This window comes from Taudactylus pleione, unplaced genomic scaffold (genome assembly GCF_031769625.1).
Source record: "Taudactylus pleione unplaced genomic scaffold, aTauple2 ptg000278l, whole genome shotgun sequence".
Classification (NCBI taxonomy): Eukaryota; Metazoa; Chordata; class Amphibia; order Anura; family Myobatrachidae; genus Taudactylus; species Taudactylus pleione.
Window position 1 is genome coordinate 494,185 of NW_028284680.1, and position 17,913 is coordinate 512,097.

Consider the following 17,913-nt stretch of genomic DNA (forward strand, 5'->3'; position numbering starts at 1 on the left):
TGCTAAGTAAAACACGAAGGGTCTTATATCCACTGGTAACTGCTTCTTTATTGCCATCCATGACCCAGCTGTGAGAGATCCCGATGAGACAAAATGGGAGGAGGACATGGGAGAGACCTTATAGACAGGGCACTGATTTCCTGATCAGAGAGAACCGCCAGGAACTCAATATCCATAAGAAGCAAGTAGAGTGCTGATCAGATTTATGATGGTACAGTATTTGGTCCCTGTGCACTACCATGCGAGTAGAAGGAATTGTGGAGCAGAGGGAACCATGCCAGAGATTTGGACATAAAAGGCCTTGTTGTTGGGTGTAACATCCATATTGCTTATCTGATTATGGGTGTGATTGTGCCCCTCTTACTCTATGCTGGCCGGCCCGCCACCTCACTGAGAACCCTAAGCACTTACAGATCTCACATGCTGCAAACTGCTCCATAGCATTTACAGTACCCGGAGAAAGCCTTCCCTCCCAGCTGTCACAAATCAGATCTGACAAGTGTACTATCTAGTATGTATTACCAATCAGCCTGTCAAAGTTACAACTGTTGGCTTATCCTATTACAGGACTATATATAATATAACGCATCAGGCTCATCTAGTGCACAATGACTTTCCCCCTATTTGTACCTTCTCAGGCCGTCCAGCTGGGAGTGCTCCATCCCTCCCCCATTTTATTACCTTTACTAATGTTCCTGACCCATCCCTCATTAGCTGCTACTCCCAGAGTGCACAGCATGTAATTCCTCGCCGGCATGTATACAGTGTGCCGTGGTCCCTATAGCCTGATGCTCAGGTGTAGCCATCTGGTCTGTGGGCATGATTATGTTGCAGTCCCCAGCTGTAATTACTATGTACATTGTTGCATTCTGTTGACTTAGATTTAAAAAAAAAAAAAACAACTACAAAAGATATCTAAAAAACAGAGAGAGAGGGAAAGGGTTTTTGACAATGGAACAGGCAGAGGGTCCCAGTGAATTCTGACCAGGTCTGTGTGTGTGTGGGATCCCCCCAGGTGCCTCAGTCTCCCCCCATTCCAGTGTACTGTACAGTATGTGTCTTATGTAGACTGTAGGTCCCATTGGTCCAGGGATGGCACTCTCAGCAAAATACTGCACAATTTACAAATAGAAGTTTAATAAAAAAATACAATAATCAAATAATAAAAAATATAATAATAATAATAATAATAATAATAATAATACCATTGAAATAAAATTCTACCTGGACTCTGAGGATAGAGAGTGCCCACAGGACAGTACCATCCCTCGCTGCACTCAGCATCAGGGTTACTGTTACCCCAGTGGGGGCAGTAATATCCCGCTGTGCACGGCAGACAGTCCCGAATAGACTGAGCCCCGGGAAGAGGCAGAAATGTACCTGCGGGGGCATAGTAACAATGATATCACTATTACATACACACATACATTGTAAGCTGCATTATATGAACGTCCCCATGTGCCTCTCATTACTGCTGCACAGGGAGATCGCGCTCACATGGTGAATACTGATTCTTCTCAACAATGTCAGTGTTCCAGGCTTATAAACTACATTGAGAACATCAGACAATATCTGTAATGTCTTTATTCTAGCAGCATATTTCTAGCATCAGATCTTGGATCACACAGAGATTATTACTGACCTGGTGGGCATGGAGCAGGTGATGAACTTCCACTGACACAGAAGTGTCCAGGGGGACACACGCCGCCCATCTCTCCATCCTGAGGGTTTGGGAGGGAGGAGCCCCCTGAACAGTAAAACCCAGCATCACAGGGACCAGACTCGGAGGCCAGCTCAGGCAGCGCACAGTATGACCCTGAAATAACATTATTACACAAAGGGAAGATGGGAATGCAGGCAGATGGGGCTCAGTGATACCGCAATGCAGGCAGATGGGGCTCAGTGATACCGCAATGCAGGCAGATGGGGCTCAGTGATACTGCAATGCAGGCAGATGGGGCTCAGTGATACTGCAATGCAGGCAGATGGGGGCTCAGTGATACTGCAATGCAGGCAGATGGGGCTCAGTGATACTGCAATGCAGGCAGATGGGGCTCAGTGACACTGCAATGCAGGCAGATGGGGCTCCGTGACACTGCAATGCAGGCAGATGGGGCTCAGTGATACTGCAATGCAGGCAGATGGGGGCTCAGTGATACTGCAATGCAGGCAGATGGGGCTCAGTGATACTGCAATGCAGGCAGATGGGGCTCAGTGACACTGCAATGCAGGCAGATGGGGCTCAGTGATACTGCAATGCAGGCAGATGGGGCTCCGTGACACTGCAATGCAGGCAGATGGGGCTCAGTGACACCATATTGCAGGTACATTGGACTCAGTGATGCGAGAGAGCAGGCAGATGGGGCTCAGTGACACCATAGTGCAGGCAGATGGGGCTCAGTGACACCACAGTGCAGGCAGATGGGGCTCAGTGACACCATAGTGCAGGTAGATGGAGTCTCAGCATCAGCTTGTGGTGTGAAATGTCTGAGTAGACCAAGCACAGACTTTGCTCTGAGGTTCAGGAGCATCTAGCGACAATTTATGTACAGTATAGACGTCATAATAATCATTAAGGCTGTAACATTACCTGGAGTGCAGGGAACGGGGAAAGATGAACCCTGGGGGCAAAACTTTCCTGCTGGGCACATTCTATCAGACAATTCTGTATATCCTAGAACAAGAGAATAAAGTTAAGAATTGGTTACAATTTTTGTTTAAAAGTGAATAGACTGTATTAATGCTACATCGTATGTTACAGTATATACAGATATGATCTCGCCCCAGTGCCCTGGTCAGTACGTTATTGCAGGGAAAGTGAATAGACTGTATTAATGATACATCGTATGTTACAGTATATACAGATATGATCTCGCCCCAGTGCCCTGGTCAGTACGTTATTGCAGGGAAAGTGAATAGACTGTATTAATGATACATCGTATGTTACAGTATATACAGATATGATCTCGCCCCAGTGCCCTGGTCAGTACGTTATTGCAGGGAAAGTGAATAGACTGTATTAATGATACATCGTATGTTACAGTATATACAGATATGATCTCGCCCCAGTGCCCTGGTCAGTACGTTATTGCAGGGAAAGTGAATAGACTGTATTAATGATACATCGTATGTTACAGTATATACAGATATGATCTCGCCCCAGTGCCCTGGTCAGTACGTTATTGTAGGGTAAGTGAATAGACTGTATTAATGATACATCTTATGTTACAGTATATACAGATATGATCTCGCCCATGCATCTCTCGTCTCCGTGCCCTGGTCAGTACGTTATTGCAGGGTAAGTGAATAGACTGTATTAATGCTACATCGTATGTTACAGTATATACAGATATGATCTCGCCCCAGTGCCCTGGTCAGTACGTTATTGCAGGGAAAGTGAATAGACTGTATTAATGATACATCGTATGTTACAGTATATACAGATATGATCTCGCCCCAGTGCCCTGGTCAGTACGTTATTGCAGGGAAAGTGAATAGACTGTATTAATGATACATCGTATGTTACAGTATATACAGATATGATCTCGCCCCAGTGCCCTGGTCAGTACGTTATTGCAGGGAAAGTGAATAGACTGTATTAATGATACATCGTATGTTACAGTATATACAGATATGATCTCGCCCCAGTGCCCTGGTCAGTACGTTATTGTAGGGTAAGTGAATAGACTGTATTAATGATACATCTTATGTTACAGTATATACAGATATGATCTCGCCCATGCATCTCTCGTCTCCGTGCCCTGGTCAGTACGTTATTGCAGGGTAAGTGAATAGACTGTATTAATGCTACATCGTATGTTACAGTATATACAGATATGATCTCGCCCCAGTGCCCTGGTCAGGAAGTTATTGCAGGGAAAGTGAATAGACTGTATTAATGATACATCGTATGTTACAGTATATACAGATATGATCTCGCCCCAGTGCCCTGGTCAGTACGTTATTGCAGGGAAAGTGAATAGACTGTATTAATGATACATCGTATGTTACAGTATATACAGATATGATCTCGCCCCAGTGCCCTGGTCAGTACGTTATTGCAGGGAAAGTGAATAGACTGTATTAATGATACATCGTATGTTACAGTATATACAGATATGATCTCGCCCCAGTGCCCTGGTCAGTACGTTATTGCAGGGAAAGTGAATAGACTGTATTAATGATACATCGTATGTTACAGTATATACAGATATGATCTCGCCCCAGTGCCCTGGTCAGTACGTTATTGCAGGGAAAGTGAATAGACTGTATTAATGATACATCGTATGTTACAGTATATACAGATATGATCTCGCCCCAGTGCCCTGGTCAGTACGTTATTGCAGGGAAAGTGAATAGACTGTATTAATGATACATCGTATGTTACAGTATATACAGATATGATCTCGCCCCAGTGCCCTGGTCAGTACGTTATTGTAGGGTAAGTGAATAGACTGTATTAATGATACATCTTATGTTACAGTATATACAGATATGATCTCGCCCATGCATCTCTCGTCTCCGTGCCCTGGTCAGTACGTTATTGCAGGGTAAGTGAATAGACTGTATTAATGCTACATCGTATGTTACAGTATATACAGATATGATCTCGCCCCAGTGCCCTGGTCAGTACGTTATTGCAGGGAAAGTGAATAGACTGTATTAATGATACATCGTATGTTACAGTATATACAGATATGATCTCGCCCCAGTGCCCTGGTCAGTACGTTATTGCAGGGAAAGTGAATAGACTGTATTAATGATACATCGTATGTTACAGTATATACAGATATGATCTCGCCCCAGTGCCCTGGTCAGTACGTTATTGCAGGGAAAGTGAATAGACTGTATTAATGATACATCGTATGTTACAGTATATACAGATATGATCTCGCCCCAGTGCCCTGGTCAGTACGTTATTGTAGGGTAAGTGAATAGACTGTATTAATGATACATCTTATGTTACAGTATATACAGATATGATCTCGCCCATGCATCTCTCGTCTCCGTGCCCTGGTCAGTACGTTATTGCAGGGTAAGTGAATAGACTGTATTAATGCTACATCGTATGTTACAGTATATACAGATATGATCTCGCCCCAGTGCCCTGGTCAGGAAGTTATTGCAGGGAAAGTGAATAGACTGTATTAATGATACATCGTATGTTACAGTATATACAGATATGATCTCGCCCCAGTGCCCTGGTCAGTACGTTATTGCAGGGAAAGTGAATAGACTGTATTAATGATACATCGTATGTTACAGTATATACAGATATGATCTCGCCCCAGTGCCCTGGTCAGTACGTTATTGCAGGGAAAGTGAATAGACTGTATTAATGATACATCGTATGTTACAGTATATACAGATATGATCTCGCCCCAGTGCCCTGGTCAGTACGTTATTGCAGGGAAAGTGAATAGACTGTATTAATGATACATCGTATGTTACAGTATATACAGATATGATCTCGCCCCAGTGCCCTGGTCAGTACGTTATTGCAGGGAAAGTGAATAGACTGTATTAATGATACATCGTATGTTACAGTATATACAGATATGATCTCGCCCCAGTGCCCTGGTCAGTACGTTATTGCAGGGTAAGTGAATAGACTGTATTAATGATACATCGTATGTTACAGTATATACAGATATGATCTCGCCCCAGTGCCCTGGTCAGTACGTTATTGCAGGGAAAGTGAATAGACTGTATTAATGATACATCTTATGTTACAGTATATACAGATATGATCTCGCCCATGCATCTCTCGTCTCCGTGCCCTGGTCAGTACGTTATTGCAGGGAAAGTGAATAGACTGTATTAATGATACATCGTATGTTACAGTATATACAGATATGATCTCGCCCCAGTGCCCTGGTCAGTACGTTATTGCAGGGAAAGTGAATAGACTGTATTAATGATACATCGTATGTTACAGTATATACAGATATGATCTCGCCCCAGTGCCCTGGTCAGTACGTTATTGCAGGGAAAGTGAATAGACTGTATTAATGATACATCGTATGTTACAGTATATACAGATATGATCTCGCCCCAGTGCCCTGGTCAGTACGTTATTGCAGGGAAAGTGAATAGACTGTATTAATGATACATCGTATGTTACAGTATATACAGATATGATCTCGCCCCAGTGCCCTGGTCAGTACGTTATTGCAGGGAAAGTGAATAGACTGTATTAATGATACATCGTATGTTACAGTATATACAGATATGATCTCGCCCCAGTGCCCTGGTCAGTACGTTATTGCAGGGAAAGTGAATAGACTGTATTAATGATACATCGTATGTTACAGTATATACAGATATGATCTCGCCCATGCATCTCTCGTCTCCGTGCCCTGGTCAGTACGTTATTGTAGGGTAAGTGAATAGACTGTATTAATGATACATCGTATGTTACAGTATATACAGATATGATCTCGCCCATGCATCGCTCGTCTCAGTGCCCTGGTCAGTACGTTATTGTAGGGTAAGTGAATAGACTGTATTAATGATACATCGTATGTTACAGTATATATAGATATGATCTCGCCCATGCATCTCCCGTCCCAGTGCCCTGGTCAGTACGTTATTGCAGGGTAAGTGAATAGTCTGTATTAATGATACATCTTATGTTACAGTATATATAGCTATGATCTCGCCCATACATCTCCCGTCCCAGTGCCCTGGACAGTACGTTATTGCAGGGAAAGTGAATAGGGAGGTATGCTCTCTTGCATTTATATATCACTGGGTTTAGTATTTGCAGCGGTTATCATTGGCTGGGTTCTGGTTTGGGTGGCTGGTCGGGACAGAAGGTATGACATGGCTTCCAGCGTGGAATGCGCAGTGGTTTTAGTGCCCATCAGTTTTGTTTATCAGAAGCATTTTGCTAAACCGAGGTATCCTTGTTCACCTAGCCTCAATACGCCATGCGGCGCAAAACGCCTGCCGTGAGTAAACTGCCAAGTTTATGCCAAGTGTCTTTCTTTCCCGAAAATGCATCTTAATACGGTGCCATGTTATTGTTTATGAAGATTAAATGAAGGTTATTATTTACATAAGGCAGCTCCATAGCAGAGGGTAAAGTAACCTAGGGACAGTATGATATTTACACCACAGATATCCAACTCCTGTCTGAAGACACAAAGTTGGAAGTAGCGCAATATGCTCTGTGGAATATATATACTGTATATATACAGTGTATAACCCTGTCTATAGGTTTCCCATAACTAGGTGAGTACCTACTTACTGTCATTATTGCCTAACCTTGGTAGCGTTCACATTTATTTTAATTAAATAGAAAGGTTCTATCACTTTCAAGCTCTTTAATATAACAGAGACTAGACCAATATACCATTACCTGGAAGTTCCGAGAAGGAGACAGGTCTGTCGGAGACTGATCCTGCTGGGCAATACCAGCCTGGTGCACAGATGCCTTCAGGTTGCCCCAATCCAGGCTTGGAACAGAACATGCCTGGCGGGCAGGGCAAGCAGGTACCCATGTCTGTGGCTCCTCGACCACCACTGAATGTGCCTTGTGGGCACGGGTACTGTTCTGCAAATTCTGTCCTCTTTGGACAGTAGTGACCTGGATGGCAAATATCAAATAAGAGGAATCAGCCTGAAGCTCCTCACCAGGAGGATGATATAGGAGTGAGAGCAGACATTTGCGTTATCATAAAGTCGGCTGCAGAATTCCCGGTGTTTGCCTAACCTTCCTCAGTCACCTAACTTTGGTTTTGAAGCTAATTAAATCATTTTCACACTATGTTTTTGAACTATTTTTGTGCCTGACAAGGTACTTACCGTATAGCAACAATCACATTCTGTGAAACCGAATTTTATTTACACCCAACTACTGTATGCCAATGTGCTTGGCGTTGTGGGTGCACACAAACTACCCACACTGGGCTCGTTTCAGACCCGCTCGCTCGATGCCTATGCAAATTCGGCAAGGCAGGCGATCGCACTGCATGTCTTGGCGTGCGATCGCTCTGTGTATGCAGACGCTCACCAGCCTGTCTTAAGACGGCTAATTATGCACGTCATCTCCAGGAAGTGTATGCAACCATCGGTAACATCGAGTGCCATCGGATGCATACGCAGCACTTGTGGTTGACCATACCCTGCCGCAAGCACTGCGAGCACTTCAGTGTAAAAATCAACCAAGTGACGTGTACTATGACGCTGCCTTTTAATTATGCACGCCTCTGAAACGGCGTTCAGACGCTCGGGCACACCTGCGTTTGCACCTCCACTCCCCCGTTTCTAGCGGCCAGCCCGTCACCACCCACAAACGGCTTCTCCTGTCACTCATTCAGCCATACAGTCTATGCGCAGCGAGCATACGCTTCGCGATCGCTCGCACTGGTTCACGCACGCGCGTTGCGATGCGTACCCATGTGCAGATTGCAAACATCGGCTGGCTGTGTGCGAACGCATTTTAGCGAGCGGGTCTGAATCAGGCCCACTGTCCCCTGAGCAGAATCTGGTGGACTGTAAAACAAAGGGGGTGGAGGTTTGTACCTTCGGGGCAGATGGTCGTGTTAGGAGATCGTGCAGGACAGTAAAATCCCTCTGGACATTCAGAACAGCTTGTTCGACCCAAAGACTGTGAGAAGGTGCCTGCAGGACAAGCCTGGGCAGTGTGGCACCCCTTCGGGCAGAAGTGTCCTGCAGGGCAGGGGCCACCAGAGTTAGTCACCTGTACAAATTATATTAACCATTTACATGTGGAAGGAGGAGAACATAAGGACTGTATGTAGGAGAGAGTGACCGCATATTACCTCCGGAGGACGAGAAGACAGAGACCCTCTAACACAGAAGTATCCTCCGTCACAGGGGCCATTCGGAGTGGCCAATCCAGGTCTATCGCAGAACTCTCCTAAAAATGGAGCCAAGCCGACATCACAAAGAAAACGGTAATACACACTCACAGTACGATGGGACTGAAAATACTATTTTCATTACCTGGCTCACACGCCATGCAGGCTTCAGGCCCAGCGTTCCCTGAGGTGTTACTATAGGAACCAGCAGGACATGGATGAGGCATGGTGGAGCCAATTGGGCAGTAATGGCCGGGAGGACACATATCTCCCAGGATCCCTTGGTTTGGGGTTTTTGTTTTCACAGAATGTGCACAGTAATGTCCTTCAGGGCAGACCCCTGTTACCTGCGTCTGTCCAGGTGTATCACAGTAGTGACCTGGAATATAAAATGACTGTCAGTCAGAAGAAAAGATAACTTTGAGACTTACTAACCAAATGGCAACAGAAAATACACATAAAATAAAATAAAACATGTTTTAGGTGACAGTAAAACATACTGAAAATAATTTAGAAAAATAATTATAATGTAATAACGATGATAAAGATGGAAAGTCCTTATTATTATGGCTCATGGCGATCAGACCCTGTACATGGACTCATGTATACGGATCACCTCACAGCATAAAGGGGTAGCTGGGGATGGCTCCGTACACTTGGGAGATGCGGAAGGCAGGCTGGGCCCCAGTCCTGGAAGAAAGGACCAGAACCATGGCAGAAGAACCCGTCAGTCGGCAGTGACAGCCGGTAAGAACGCTAAATAATAACTCTTCTGGGATCTGGGAATCAGTGACCCCCCCTAGTTGCTAGCATGCCAGCTGGCGCGTCAGAAGATGCGGCCAGAAGCCGATGCTGGTACAGTCCATGCACTGGGGGAGAGGGACCTGTACGTACACCTCAGGCTAAGGGACGGGCACATAATGGAGGGCAGAGAATGGACAGGACACGCCAGCACTTGCACATCTGCCATAGGGTAAGTTATTATTGTTCTATTTTATTTACCAGCATTTTACGCCGCGCTGTACATTGCAGGGATCGTACAGCACAAGCGGGTCGATGTTTGGCTGTGCGCAGCGGCCACACTGCGTGTGCGCAAGCCCTGGAGCGAGAGAGAAATTCTCACTCCGTGGCTCACTACAAAAGTGGCGGTTGTCGATGTTGATCGACAGCTCGACCTGTTTTGTAGGCGTGGTGGGGGGTGGCTTAACAAACGGAGGCGTTCCCAGGCGAACGCCTGCCGTTTGTGGGCGGCCCCAATGACATCACCAGTGATGTCAGTGGGAGAGCTTCGGGTCTCGTCGCAAGCCCCGATGGTCGCGATGGTCTTGACCATCGCGACCATCATCCTGGCCGCTCGTTAAAGCTGTGGGTGGTAACACAGCCTAGCGAGCGGCCAGGAGGCAGGATCATTTTTTACATGCGGCCGCCCTCATTCAGAGCGAGTGCTCGCATTTTGCGAGCAGCTCTGAATGAGGTCCTAAGCACATGAAGCAGAAGGCTAGGATGACCCTGACCAAATGAGTTTACAGGTGTGGAGAACCCTTGATGCATAAGATTAACCCATGAGAGGAGAAGAGACATCCCCTATTGCACTGATTGGTCACCCACTAGAGAGGAGAAGAGACAGCCCCTATTGCACTGCCTGGTCACCCACTAGAGAGGAGAAGAGACATCCCCTGTTGCACTGCCTGGTCACCCACTAGAGAGGAGAAGAGACAGCCCCTATTGCACTGCCTGGTCACCCACTAGAGAGGAGAAGAGACATCCCGTATTGCACTGCCTGGTCACCCACTAGAGAGGAGAAGAGACATCCCCTGTTGCACTGCCTGGTCACCCACTAGAGAGGAGAAGAGACATCCCCTGTTGCACTGCCTGGTCACCCACTAGAGAGAAGAGACATCCCCTGTTGCACTGCCTGGTCACACACTAGAGAGAAGAGACATCCCCTGTTGCACTGCCTGGTTCCACACTAGAGAGGAGAAGAGACATCCCCTGTTGCACTGCCTGGTCACCCACTAGAGAGGAGAAGAGACATCCCCTGTTGCACTGCCTGGTCACCCCATAGAGAGGAGAAGAGACATCCCCTGTTGCACTGCCTGGTCACCCACTAGAGAGGAGAAGAGACATCCCCTGTTGCACTGCCTGGTCACCCCTTAGAGAGGAGAAGAGACATCCCCTGCTGCACTGCCTGGTCACCCACTAGAGAGAAGAGACATCCCCTGTTGCACTGCCTGGTCACACACTAGAGAGAAGAGACATCCCCTGTTGCACTGCCTGGTCACCCACTAGAGAGAAGAGACATCCCCTGTTGCACTGCCTGGTCACCTACTAGAGAGGAGAAGAGACAGCGCCTGTTGCACTGCCTGGTCACAGACTAGAGAGGAGAAGAGACATCCCCTATTGCACTGCCTGGTCACACACTAGAGAGGAGAAGAGACATCCCCTGTTGCACTGCCTGGTCACACACTAGAGAGGAGAAGAGACATCCCCTGTTGCACTGCCTGGTCATCCACTAGAGAGGAGAAGAGACATCCCCTGTTGCACTGCCTGGTCACCCAATAGAGAGGAGAAGAGACATCCCCTGTTGCACTGCCTGGTCACCCACTAGAGAGGAGACACCTCCATGCAGCAGTCTAATTCTCTTAGATGTGTGTGATGTAGGTGTCCCCAGTGCTAGGAGTATTATGAGGCAGCTGGGCGCTGTGCAGCAATCTGTGTCTCTAATTGTCTCTGCACCGGCAGCCATTGTGTGCGCTTCCTATACACCCCTATGTACTACATGTCCTGCACACATCCATCCATTGGAATTGAGTTTGCATCCAGATATTATGCGGCCTAATTTGGGACGCATCCCCAGCAGCTGCCCCCTTAATGCACAGACATCATGTATATAGCACATTGGGCTGATTCAGAGGTGGATGCTGAAGCACTGCAGCAGCGTCTATCGGTGGTCGCCGTCTGCGACTATATGCAAATGCCACTACAAGCACTTCCCCTGTGTACATCTGCCAGGACCGAGACGCCCACTGTCAGCTTCCGCACGCACTGTAATAACGATTGGTGAGTCCTTAGACACCAGCATCGGTCGCACCATCGGATCGTGCACTAGCCCTATGGTTATTGAAGTTTCTCTGTGTGAGTATAGACTCCTATGTAAGTGGCTGAGCGCCTACGTACGTAGCCACTCTCACCGATACACCTGCGATACTCCCATAGGACCGGCTATCTCTGTGCGTGCGCTAAGCGACCTCACTGTCTCCACCCAGGAAAACTCACTGTATAATGCACACACACACACACACACATATATTATATATATATATAATGAAATACCCGCTATACATCTAAACATAAAACTCCTCCGAGCATGCTCCTGACACTGCAACTGCGACTCTGTACAGACACACTCGCAGCACATGCGTGGTGTGACTTAGGCGCATGTGCAGTAGCAAAAATTTGTTACGCTACGTCTGACATCAGCAGTGCGCCGACCTCTGCACCAGGCCCAGTGTATCATTGTACTGTATAAGCAGCGCCATTGTATAACCTGCAACGATGACTTGAAACATGGGCAATTTTGGCTCCTAAGCGGAGTCCTCATATATCACCTGACCCAATCTGTGCACACACATCACCTGACCCAATCTGTGCACACACATCACCTGACCCAATCTGTGCACACACATCACCTGACCCAATCTGTGCACACACATCACCTGACCCAATCTGTGCACACACATCACCTGACCCAATCTGTGCACACACATCACCTGACCCAATCTGTGCACACACATCACCTGACCCAATCTGTGCACACACATCACCTGACCCAATCTGTGCACACACATCACCTGACCCAATCGGTGCACACACATCACCTGACCCAATCGGTGCACACACATCACCTGACCCAATCGGTGCACACACATCACCTGACCCAATCGGTGCACACACATCACCTGACCCAATCGGTGAACACACATCACCTGACCCAATCGGTGCACACACATCACCTGACCCAATCTGTGCACACACATCACCTGACCCAATCGGTGCACACACATCACCTGACCCAATCGGTGCACACACATCACCTGACCCAATCTGTGCACACACATCACCTGACCCAATCTGTGCACACACATCACCTGACCCAATCTGTGCACACACATCACCTGACCCAATCTGTGAACACACATCACCTGATCCAATCGGTGCACACACATCACCTGACCCAATCGGTGCACACACATCACCTGACCCAATCTGTGCACACACATCACCTGACCCAATCTGTGCACACAAATCACCTGACTCAATCTGTGCACACACATCACCTGACCCAATCTGTGCACACACATCACCTGACCCAATCTGTGCAATCACATCACCTGACCCAATCGGTGCAAACACATCACGCGACCCAATCTGTGCAAACACATCACCTGACCCAATCTGTGCAATCACATCACCTGACCCAATCTGTGCAATCACATCATCTGACCCAATCTGTGCAAACACATCACCTGGGTCACACGGTAAACAGTCCTCAGCGTGGTGGCTTCCTCTCTGTGGGTTGTATGTGCCTCTGGGACATGGAAATTGTGTAGGAGAGATTGCCCCTGCAGGACAGTAAAAGCCCCGAGGACACTCCTTACCCTCCAGAGATGTACTGTTCCCAGGGCAAAAGAACCTAAAGTCCAAGAGGAGATGTTAATAATGGATCGTTATTAGGTGAATAAACCGTTCTGCAAATCGCACACAAAAAACAACAAGAGCCTGTTCTGGGTAGTAGGTAGTCGGGCATATCTTACCCTCCTGGGCAAGGTTGGCAAACCCCTTGTCGTACTATAGGGTTATATGTTCCAGGAGGACATGGCTGAGGAGCAGCGGAGCCAACAGGGCAGAAATGTCCTGAAAGACAATGACGACAACAGTTCATCTTACACATAAATTCCACAACGTTATCTGCAGGTCCCAGGAGTGATCGCTTTGCAGCATTACCTGTCGGACATGGACCTCCCATAGCGCCAACAGCGGGCAGATGAGGAGATGTAGATGAGGAGACGCAATAGAAACCTTCAGAACATGGTCCAGCTGGTATCACTAGGCCAGGGGAGTCGCAGTAATGTCCGGCAGAGCATGCAGAACACTCAGACTGTTATATGGGACAATGCATTATTATTTATCATCCTGCAAGTACTACACTAGGAGACGGACTACTGTACATTACTGAAAAACATTGCTGGGCCATTACTAAAAGTGAAAAAATTATGAATGTTCTGCACCTACGATGACACCGGCTGCGTCACCGATTATAAATAATAAAACATTGTTTGCACCAAAATTGTTCAATCCAAGTCCCTTTCTCGTCCTAGTTTCCTAGTGCATGCTTCCATATATCTCTAACTGCTGCAGGCTCGCTCTACACCCACTATCAGCTGGCAGAGCATGCTGGGGCTTGTAATTTTACAACACGTGGAGAGTAACAGGCTGTCCAGACCCGCCTTCACTGTCTCTGCAACCTGCTACTGTGTGTACTTATGTAGCTCACAGAGATCTTTACAGGAACAATCCCTCACCTGTAAGAGTATCACTAGTTTATAGTTACTCGCCGTTACATCTGTGTCTTTTACTCCATTTGGGGACACTGCTACCCATGGAGTGCAGAGGGATCTGTCTGCAACGAGACCCTCCTCCCTCTACATCCCAGCTGCCTCTGAGGAGCCAATAGGATTCGCTTTAAACTTAACAAGCCCATACATAGAAACACTCCAGTACCATACTCCAACCTAGAGCAAAGAGAACAGAGCGGACAACAAAGGCTGGGGACGCAGTGTCCCCAATGGACAAGAGAAAGAGATTTAACATCATCCAATCTTGGAGACACCACTAACCATGGCCAGCCAAAGCTGCGTGCGTAATACTTGCGTCCTAATCCACAAATACACGGAACTTGTAGAATTTGTTGAATGTATGAATGGTGCCTAAATGTTCATCCTTGCACAGCTGTATTACCGCCGCACCATGACGCGCCATCCAAAAGGTACAGGAAGGGGGACATGTTTTAAGACGTATACGTGGCGATTACTAGCCATGATCCATAGGGCAACAATTGTTTGGTTGCTGGCAAAGCTTTTTGTGTGGCTCAAACAAGACTGGAAGACTGTCAGTCTCTGAGCTATAATGCTGATCTATACACATAGATCCTCAAGGACAGAACATCATCAAGTAGAATTAAGTCCACCACTGCCCAGGGTCAAATTACGGGGCAATCCGGGAATCACAATGTCTTGATTTAAATAAAACAAAAACGACACCTCCCATGTAAGGTCATGGAATCCGTCCAGTGAAGTAGCTTCCTGACTGGTTGGTCATTTTCTTTGAAAACATATAGATAATCCTAAAACCTGCATCCACAGGGCCCAATAACACGTCAGACCCAAGCGGGAAAGCGGACAGATCTTACGCTAAAGAATTAAATTCTTGGGGGTCATCCATTGGATCAGACTTACGCTAACTGACAGAGATGGACGTTTTCTGGGTGGTACTATAACTGGGCGATGACCATGTGTTTGCAAGGAACATCCTTATTTCATGGAAGTGTCATAAGCAGGGAACCCAACTTCCATGCATGATGGTAGCATTGGGTAGGGAGACACAGCGCCTGTTTCTGATCTTTAGCACCTAGCATGGGGCCTGGTTCAGATGCTAATGATGATGGCTGCGTAAGACCCTTCAGAGAGGCCACTTTCATTCCAGTGTCCAGGTCATCCTGTAAGAACAAGACAACTTCAACACCAGCGTATGATTCTTCTGCTGGTAACACAGAGAAATGCTTATCTGGTAAACTCTGTGATACATATTATGGTTAAGGTCAGAGAATAGGTATGATCTAGTCAGAAAACGTCTTAGCCCAGAGAATCATGGTTTCAACAGCCAAACTGTTAAAGTCAACCAAGCTAAGTCTGAGAGAAGGAACCATGGGAGAGATGTATGAAGGGGCGTTATAGGGTTTATTGGTATCACTGACTGTTCCAACAGCTGCAGCTATCGATTTCGACAGCTGCAGTTGCCCTATCACCACAGCAGAGACAGCAATGTCCCTGTCTGCGGTGGCAGCTGGGCTCGTAATGCCCATTGGAGCCGGCCGGGAGGTGCACAACGGCACTAGGTTGATGCACTGTGGGGTCTCACAGGGTTCACCAGAGGGGGGAGCTTTCACTCCCACCACTCCAGTAGACGGGATGTTAGTACAGTACATCTCGTGGGTACTGCTTCCTGCTTTGCCTCGTTAAAGAACTGGACTGTTTTAGATGGGGTCCATCAGAGATGGGCAAGGACAGCTTTAAACCCTGTCTCAATTGAGGGGGTGTGGGACACTGAATGTGTTGCCACTGTCCCCAGGCTGAGCTGCTTAACTGCAACCAGCGACAGATGCTCTGAGGTGTGCGGTTTCCAATCCGGTGTGAACTAGCTCTAACCCTGATTTTTGTATTTGCCAGTAAAGTGTATTTCTCCGATTCCATGGGGGACACTGATGCATCGCTGGGGTACAGACGGTGGAGTGTGGAGCCTGGCACTTTAAATCCTACATGATTTGAACTTAACTCCTCCCCCTCTATACCCCACCTGACTTCAGGTAAGTTTAACCAAGCCCAAACAGAGATGCAGAGGAAGAGGAGAAAAAGAAAAGAAGAGAAAATTCCCCACAACAAAGCGACTGAACGCGTCACAGAAACAAAAAAGCAAACACAACAGCAAAACACAACCAAACAACAATCCAACAACCAAACACAGTAGCACAGAGAGGGCGCCCAGTGTCCCCCATGGAATCAGAGAAATGGATTTTACAAGCAAATACAAAAATCTATTTTTCGTCTAAATCCACTGTTACACTAAGGACACCTCGAGGTATGCAAAGGTGATTAGGTGGCAGCACGACACAGCTGAGCAGCAGAGTACCCATGCCGTGCAACCCAAGAGGCTCCCATAGACCTAGTGGAATGAGCCAAAACTCTGGTAGGCACAGGCCGGCAATGTAGGCCTGTTAGAAAACCACTGGGATTCACCGAGATATTTTTTGCTTTGAAGACGGCCAACTCTGCTATGATTATCATCTATGATTGTCACAAGCAATGACAAACAAGTTATCAGTGTTCCGTAAAGCTGAGATACAGGGAAAAATACAATCGAAGGACCCTAACTATGTCCAAAGAATGTTTTGAGGAATATTCGTTGGGGAGAATCGGAACCACTATAGGCTGATGTGGAATCTGAAGACAACCTTGATAAAAAGAAGAGTTGTATATGGAACTCCACCCAGTCATCATGAAACACCAAATAAGCAGATGGACAAGACAAGGCACCGACATGGAAACTCTCCTGTTAGAGGAAATTGCCAGAAAGGCTGTCTTCCAAGATAGGTACTTCAAGTCCACCGAATCAAGTGGTTGAAATAGAACAGATTGTAAAAACTGTAAGACCAGAGTGAAGTCCCACAAAGTCATGGGAGGAAGAAACGGAGGCTGGAGATGGAGGACCCCCTGCATAAACAGCTGCAGCTCCAGGATCAAGGTCAAACAACGCTGGAGAAAAACTGATAAACCTGAAACCTGTAACTTCAAGTATCTCAGACGCATGCAGACCCACCTGAAGAAAACATGAACAGATGGGAGAGTCGGAAAGAAGAAGAGAACTAATTTTGCTCATAACAAGCCACATAAGCCCACCAGATGTGGTGGTAATGTGCTGTGGAGACCAGTTTCCGAGCCTTAAGCATAGTTGGAATGACCACCTCGCCTTTAGGATGGATGTTTCAACAGCCACGCCGTTAAACGTAACTGATGTAAGTGGTCCTTGTTGCGGTAAGTCTGGAGTATCATAACCAACTTGACAGGTAGATAGCTGGAAGCCACAGCTTCTGGGAAGTGGACCATCTCGTCCACTTGTCTGAGCCTATGGCGGAAGAATCCAGTAGCATCTTTAGAGAGGAGGAAACTTGTACCAACCCCTGGACTGAACGGGCCAAGCCCTGAGTCCAGGGTGGTTCAACTGAATTTGAAGGCTGAAACGCTGATTGACT

General features: G+C 46.9%; 1 protein-coding gene across 1 annotated transcript in view; it reads right to left on the reverse strand.

Annotated features, from left to right (window-relative positions):
- LOC148513469 (uncharacterized) overlaps positions 1-17,913 on the reverse strand; it is a 466,228-nt gene that overhangs the window by 289,190 nt on the left and 159,125 nt on the right. Inside the window, exons 41-50 of the mRNA XM_088481822.1 lie at positions 13,833-13,986; positions 13,643-13,742; positions 13,355-13,521; positions 8,974-9,207; positions 8,790-8,887; positions 8,530-8,707; positions 7,358-7,591; positions 2,591-2,674; positions 1,643-1,816; positions 1,225-1,380 (exon numbers count right to left, since the gene is read on the reverse strand). Coding sequence (XP_088337948.1) covers positions 1,225-1,380; positions 1,643-1,816; positions 2,591-2,674; positions 7,358-7,591; positions 8,530-8,707; positions 8,790-8,887; positions 8,974-9,207; positions 13,355-13,521; positions 13,643-13,742; positions 13,833-13,986 — 1,579 coding nt within the window. The remainder of the gene's footprint in view (positions 1-1,224; positions 1,381-1,642; positions 1,817-2,590; positions 2,675-7,357; positions 7,592-8,529; positions 8,708-8,789; positions 8,888-8,973; positions 9,208-13,354; positions 13,522-13,642; positions 13,743-13,832; positions 13,987-17,913) is intronic.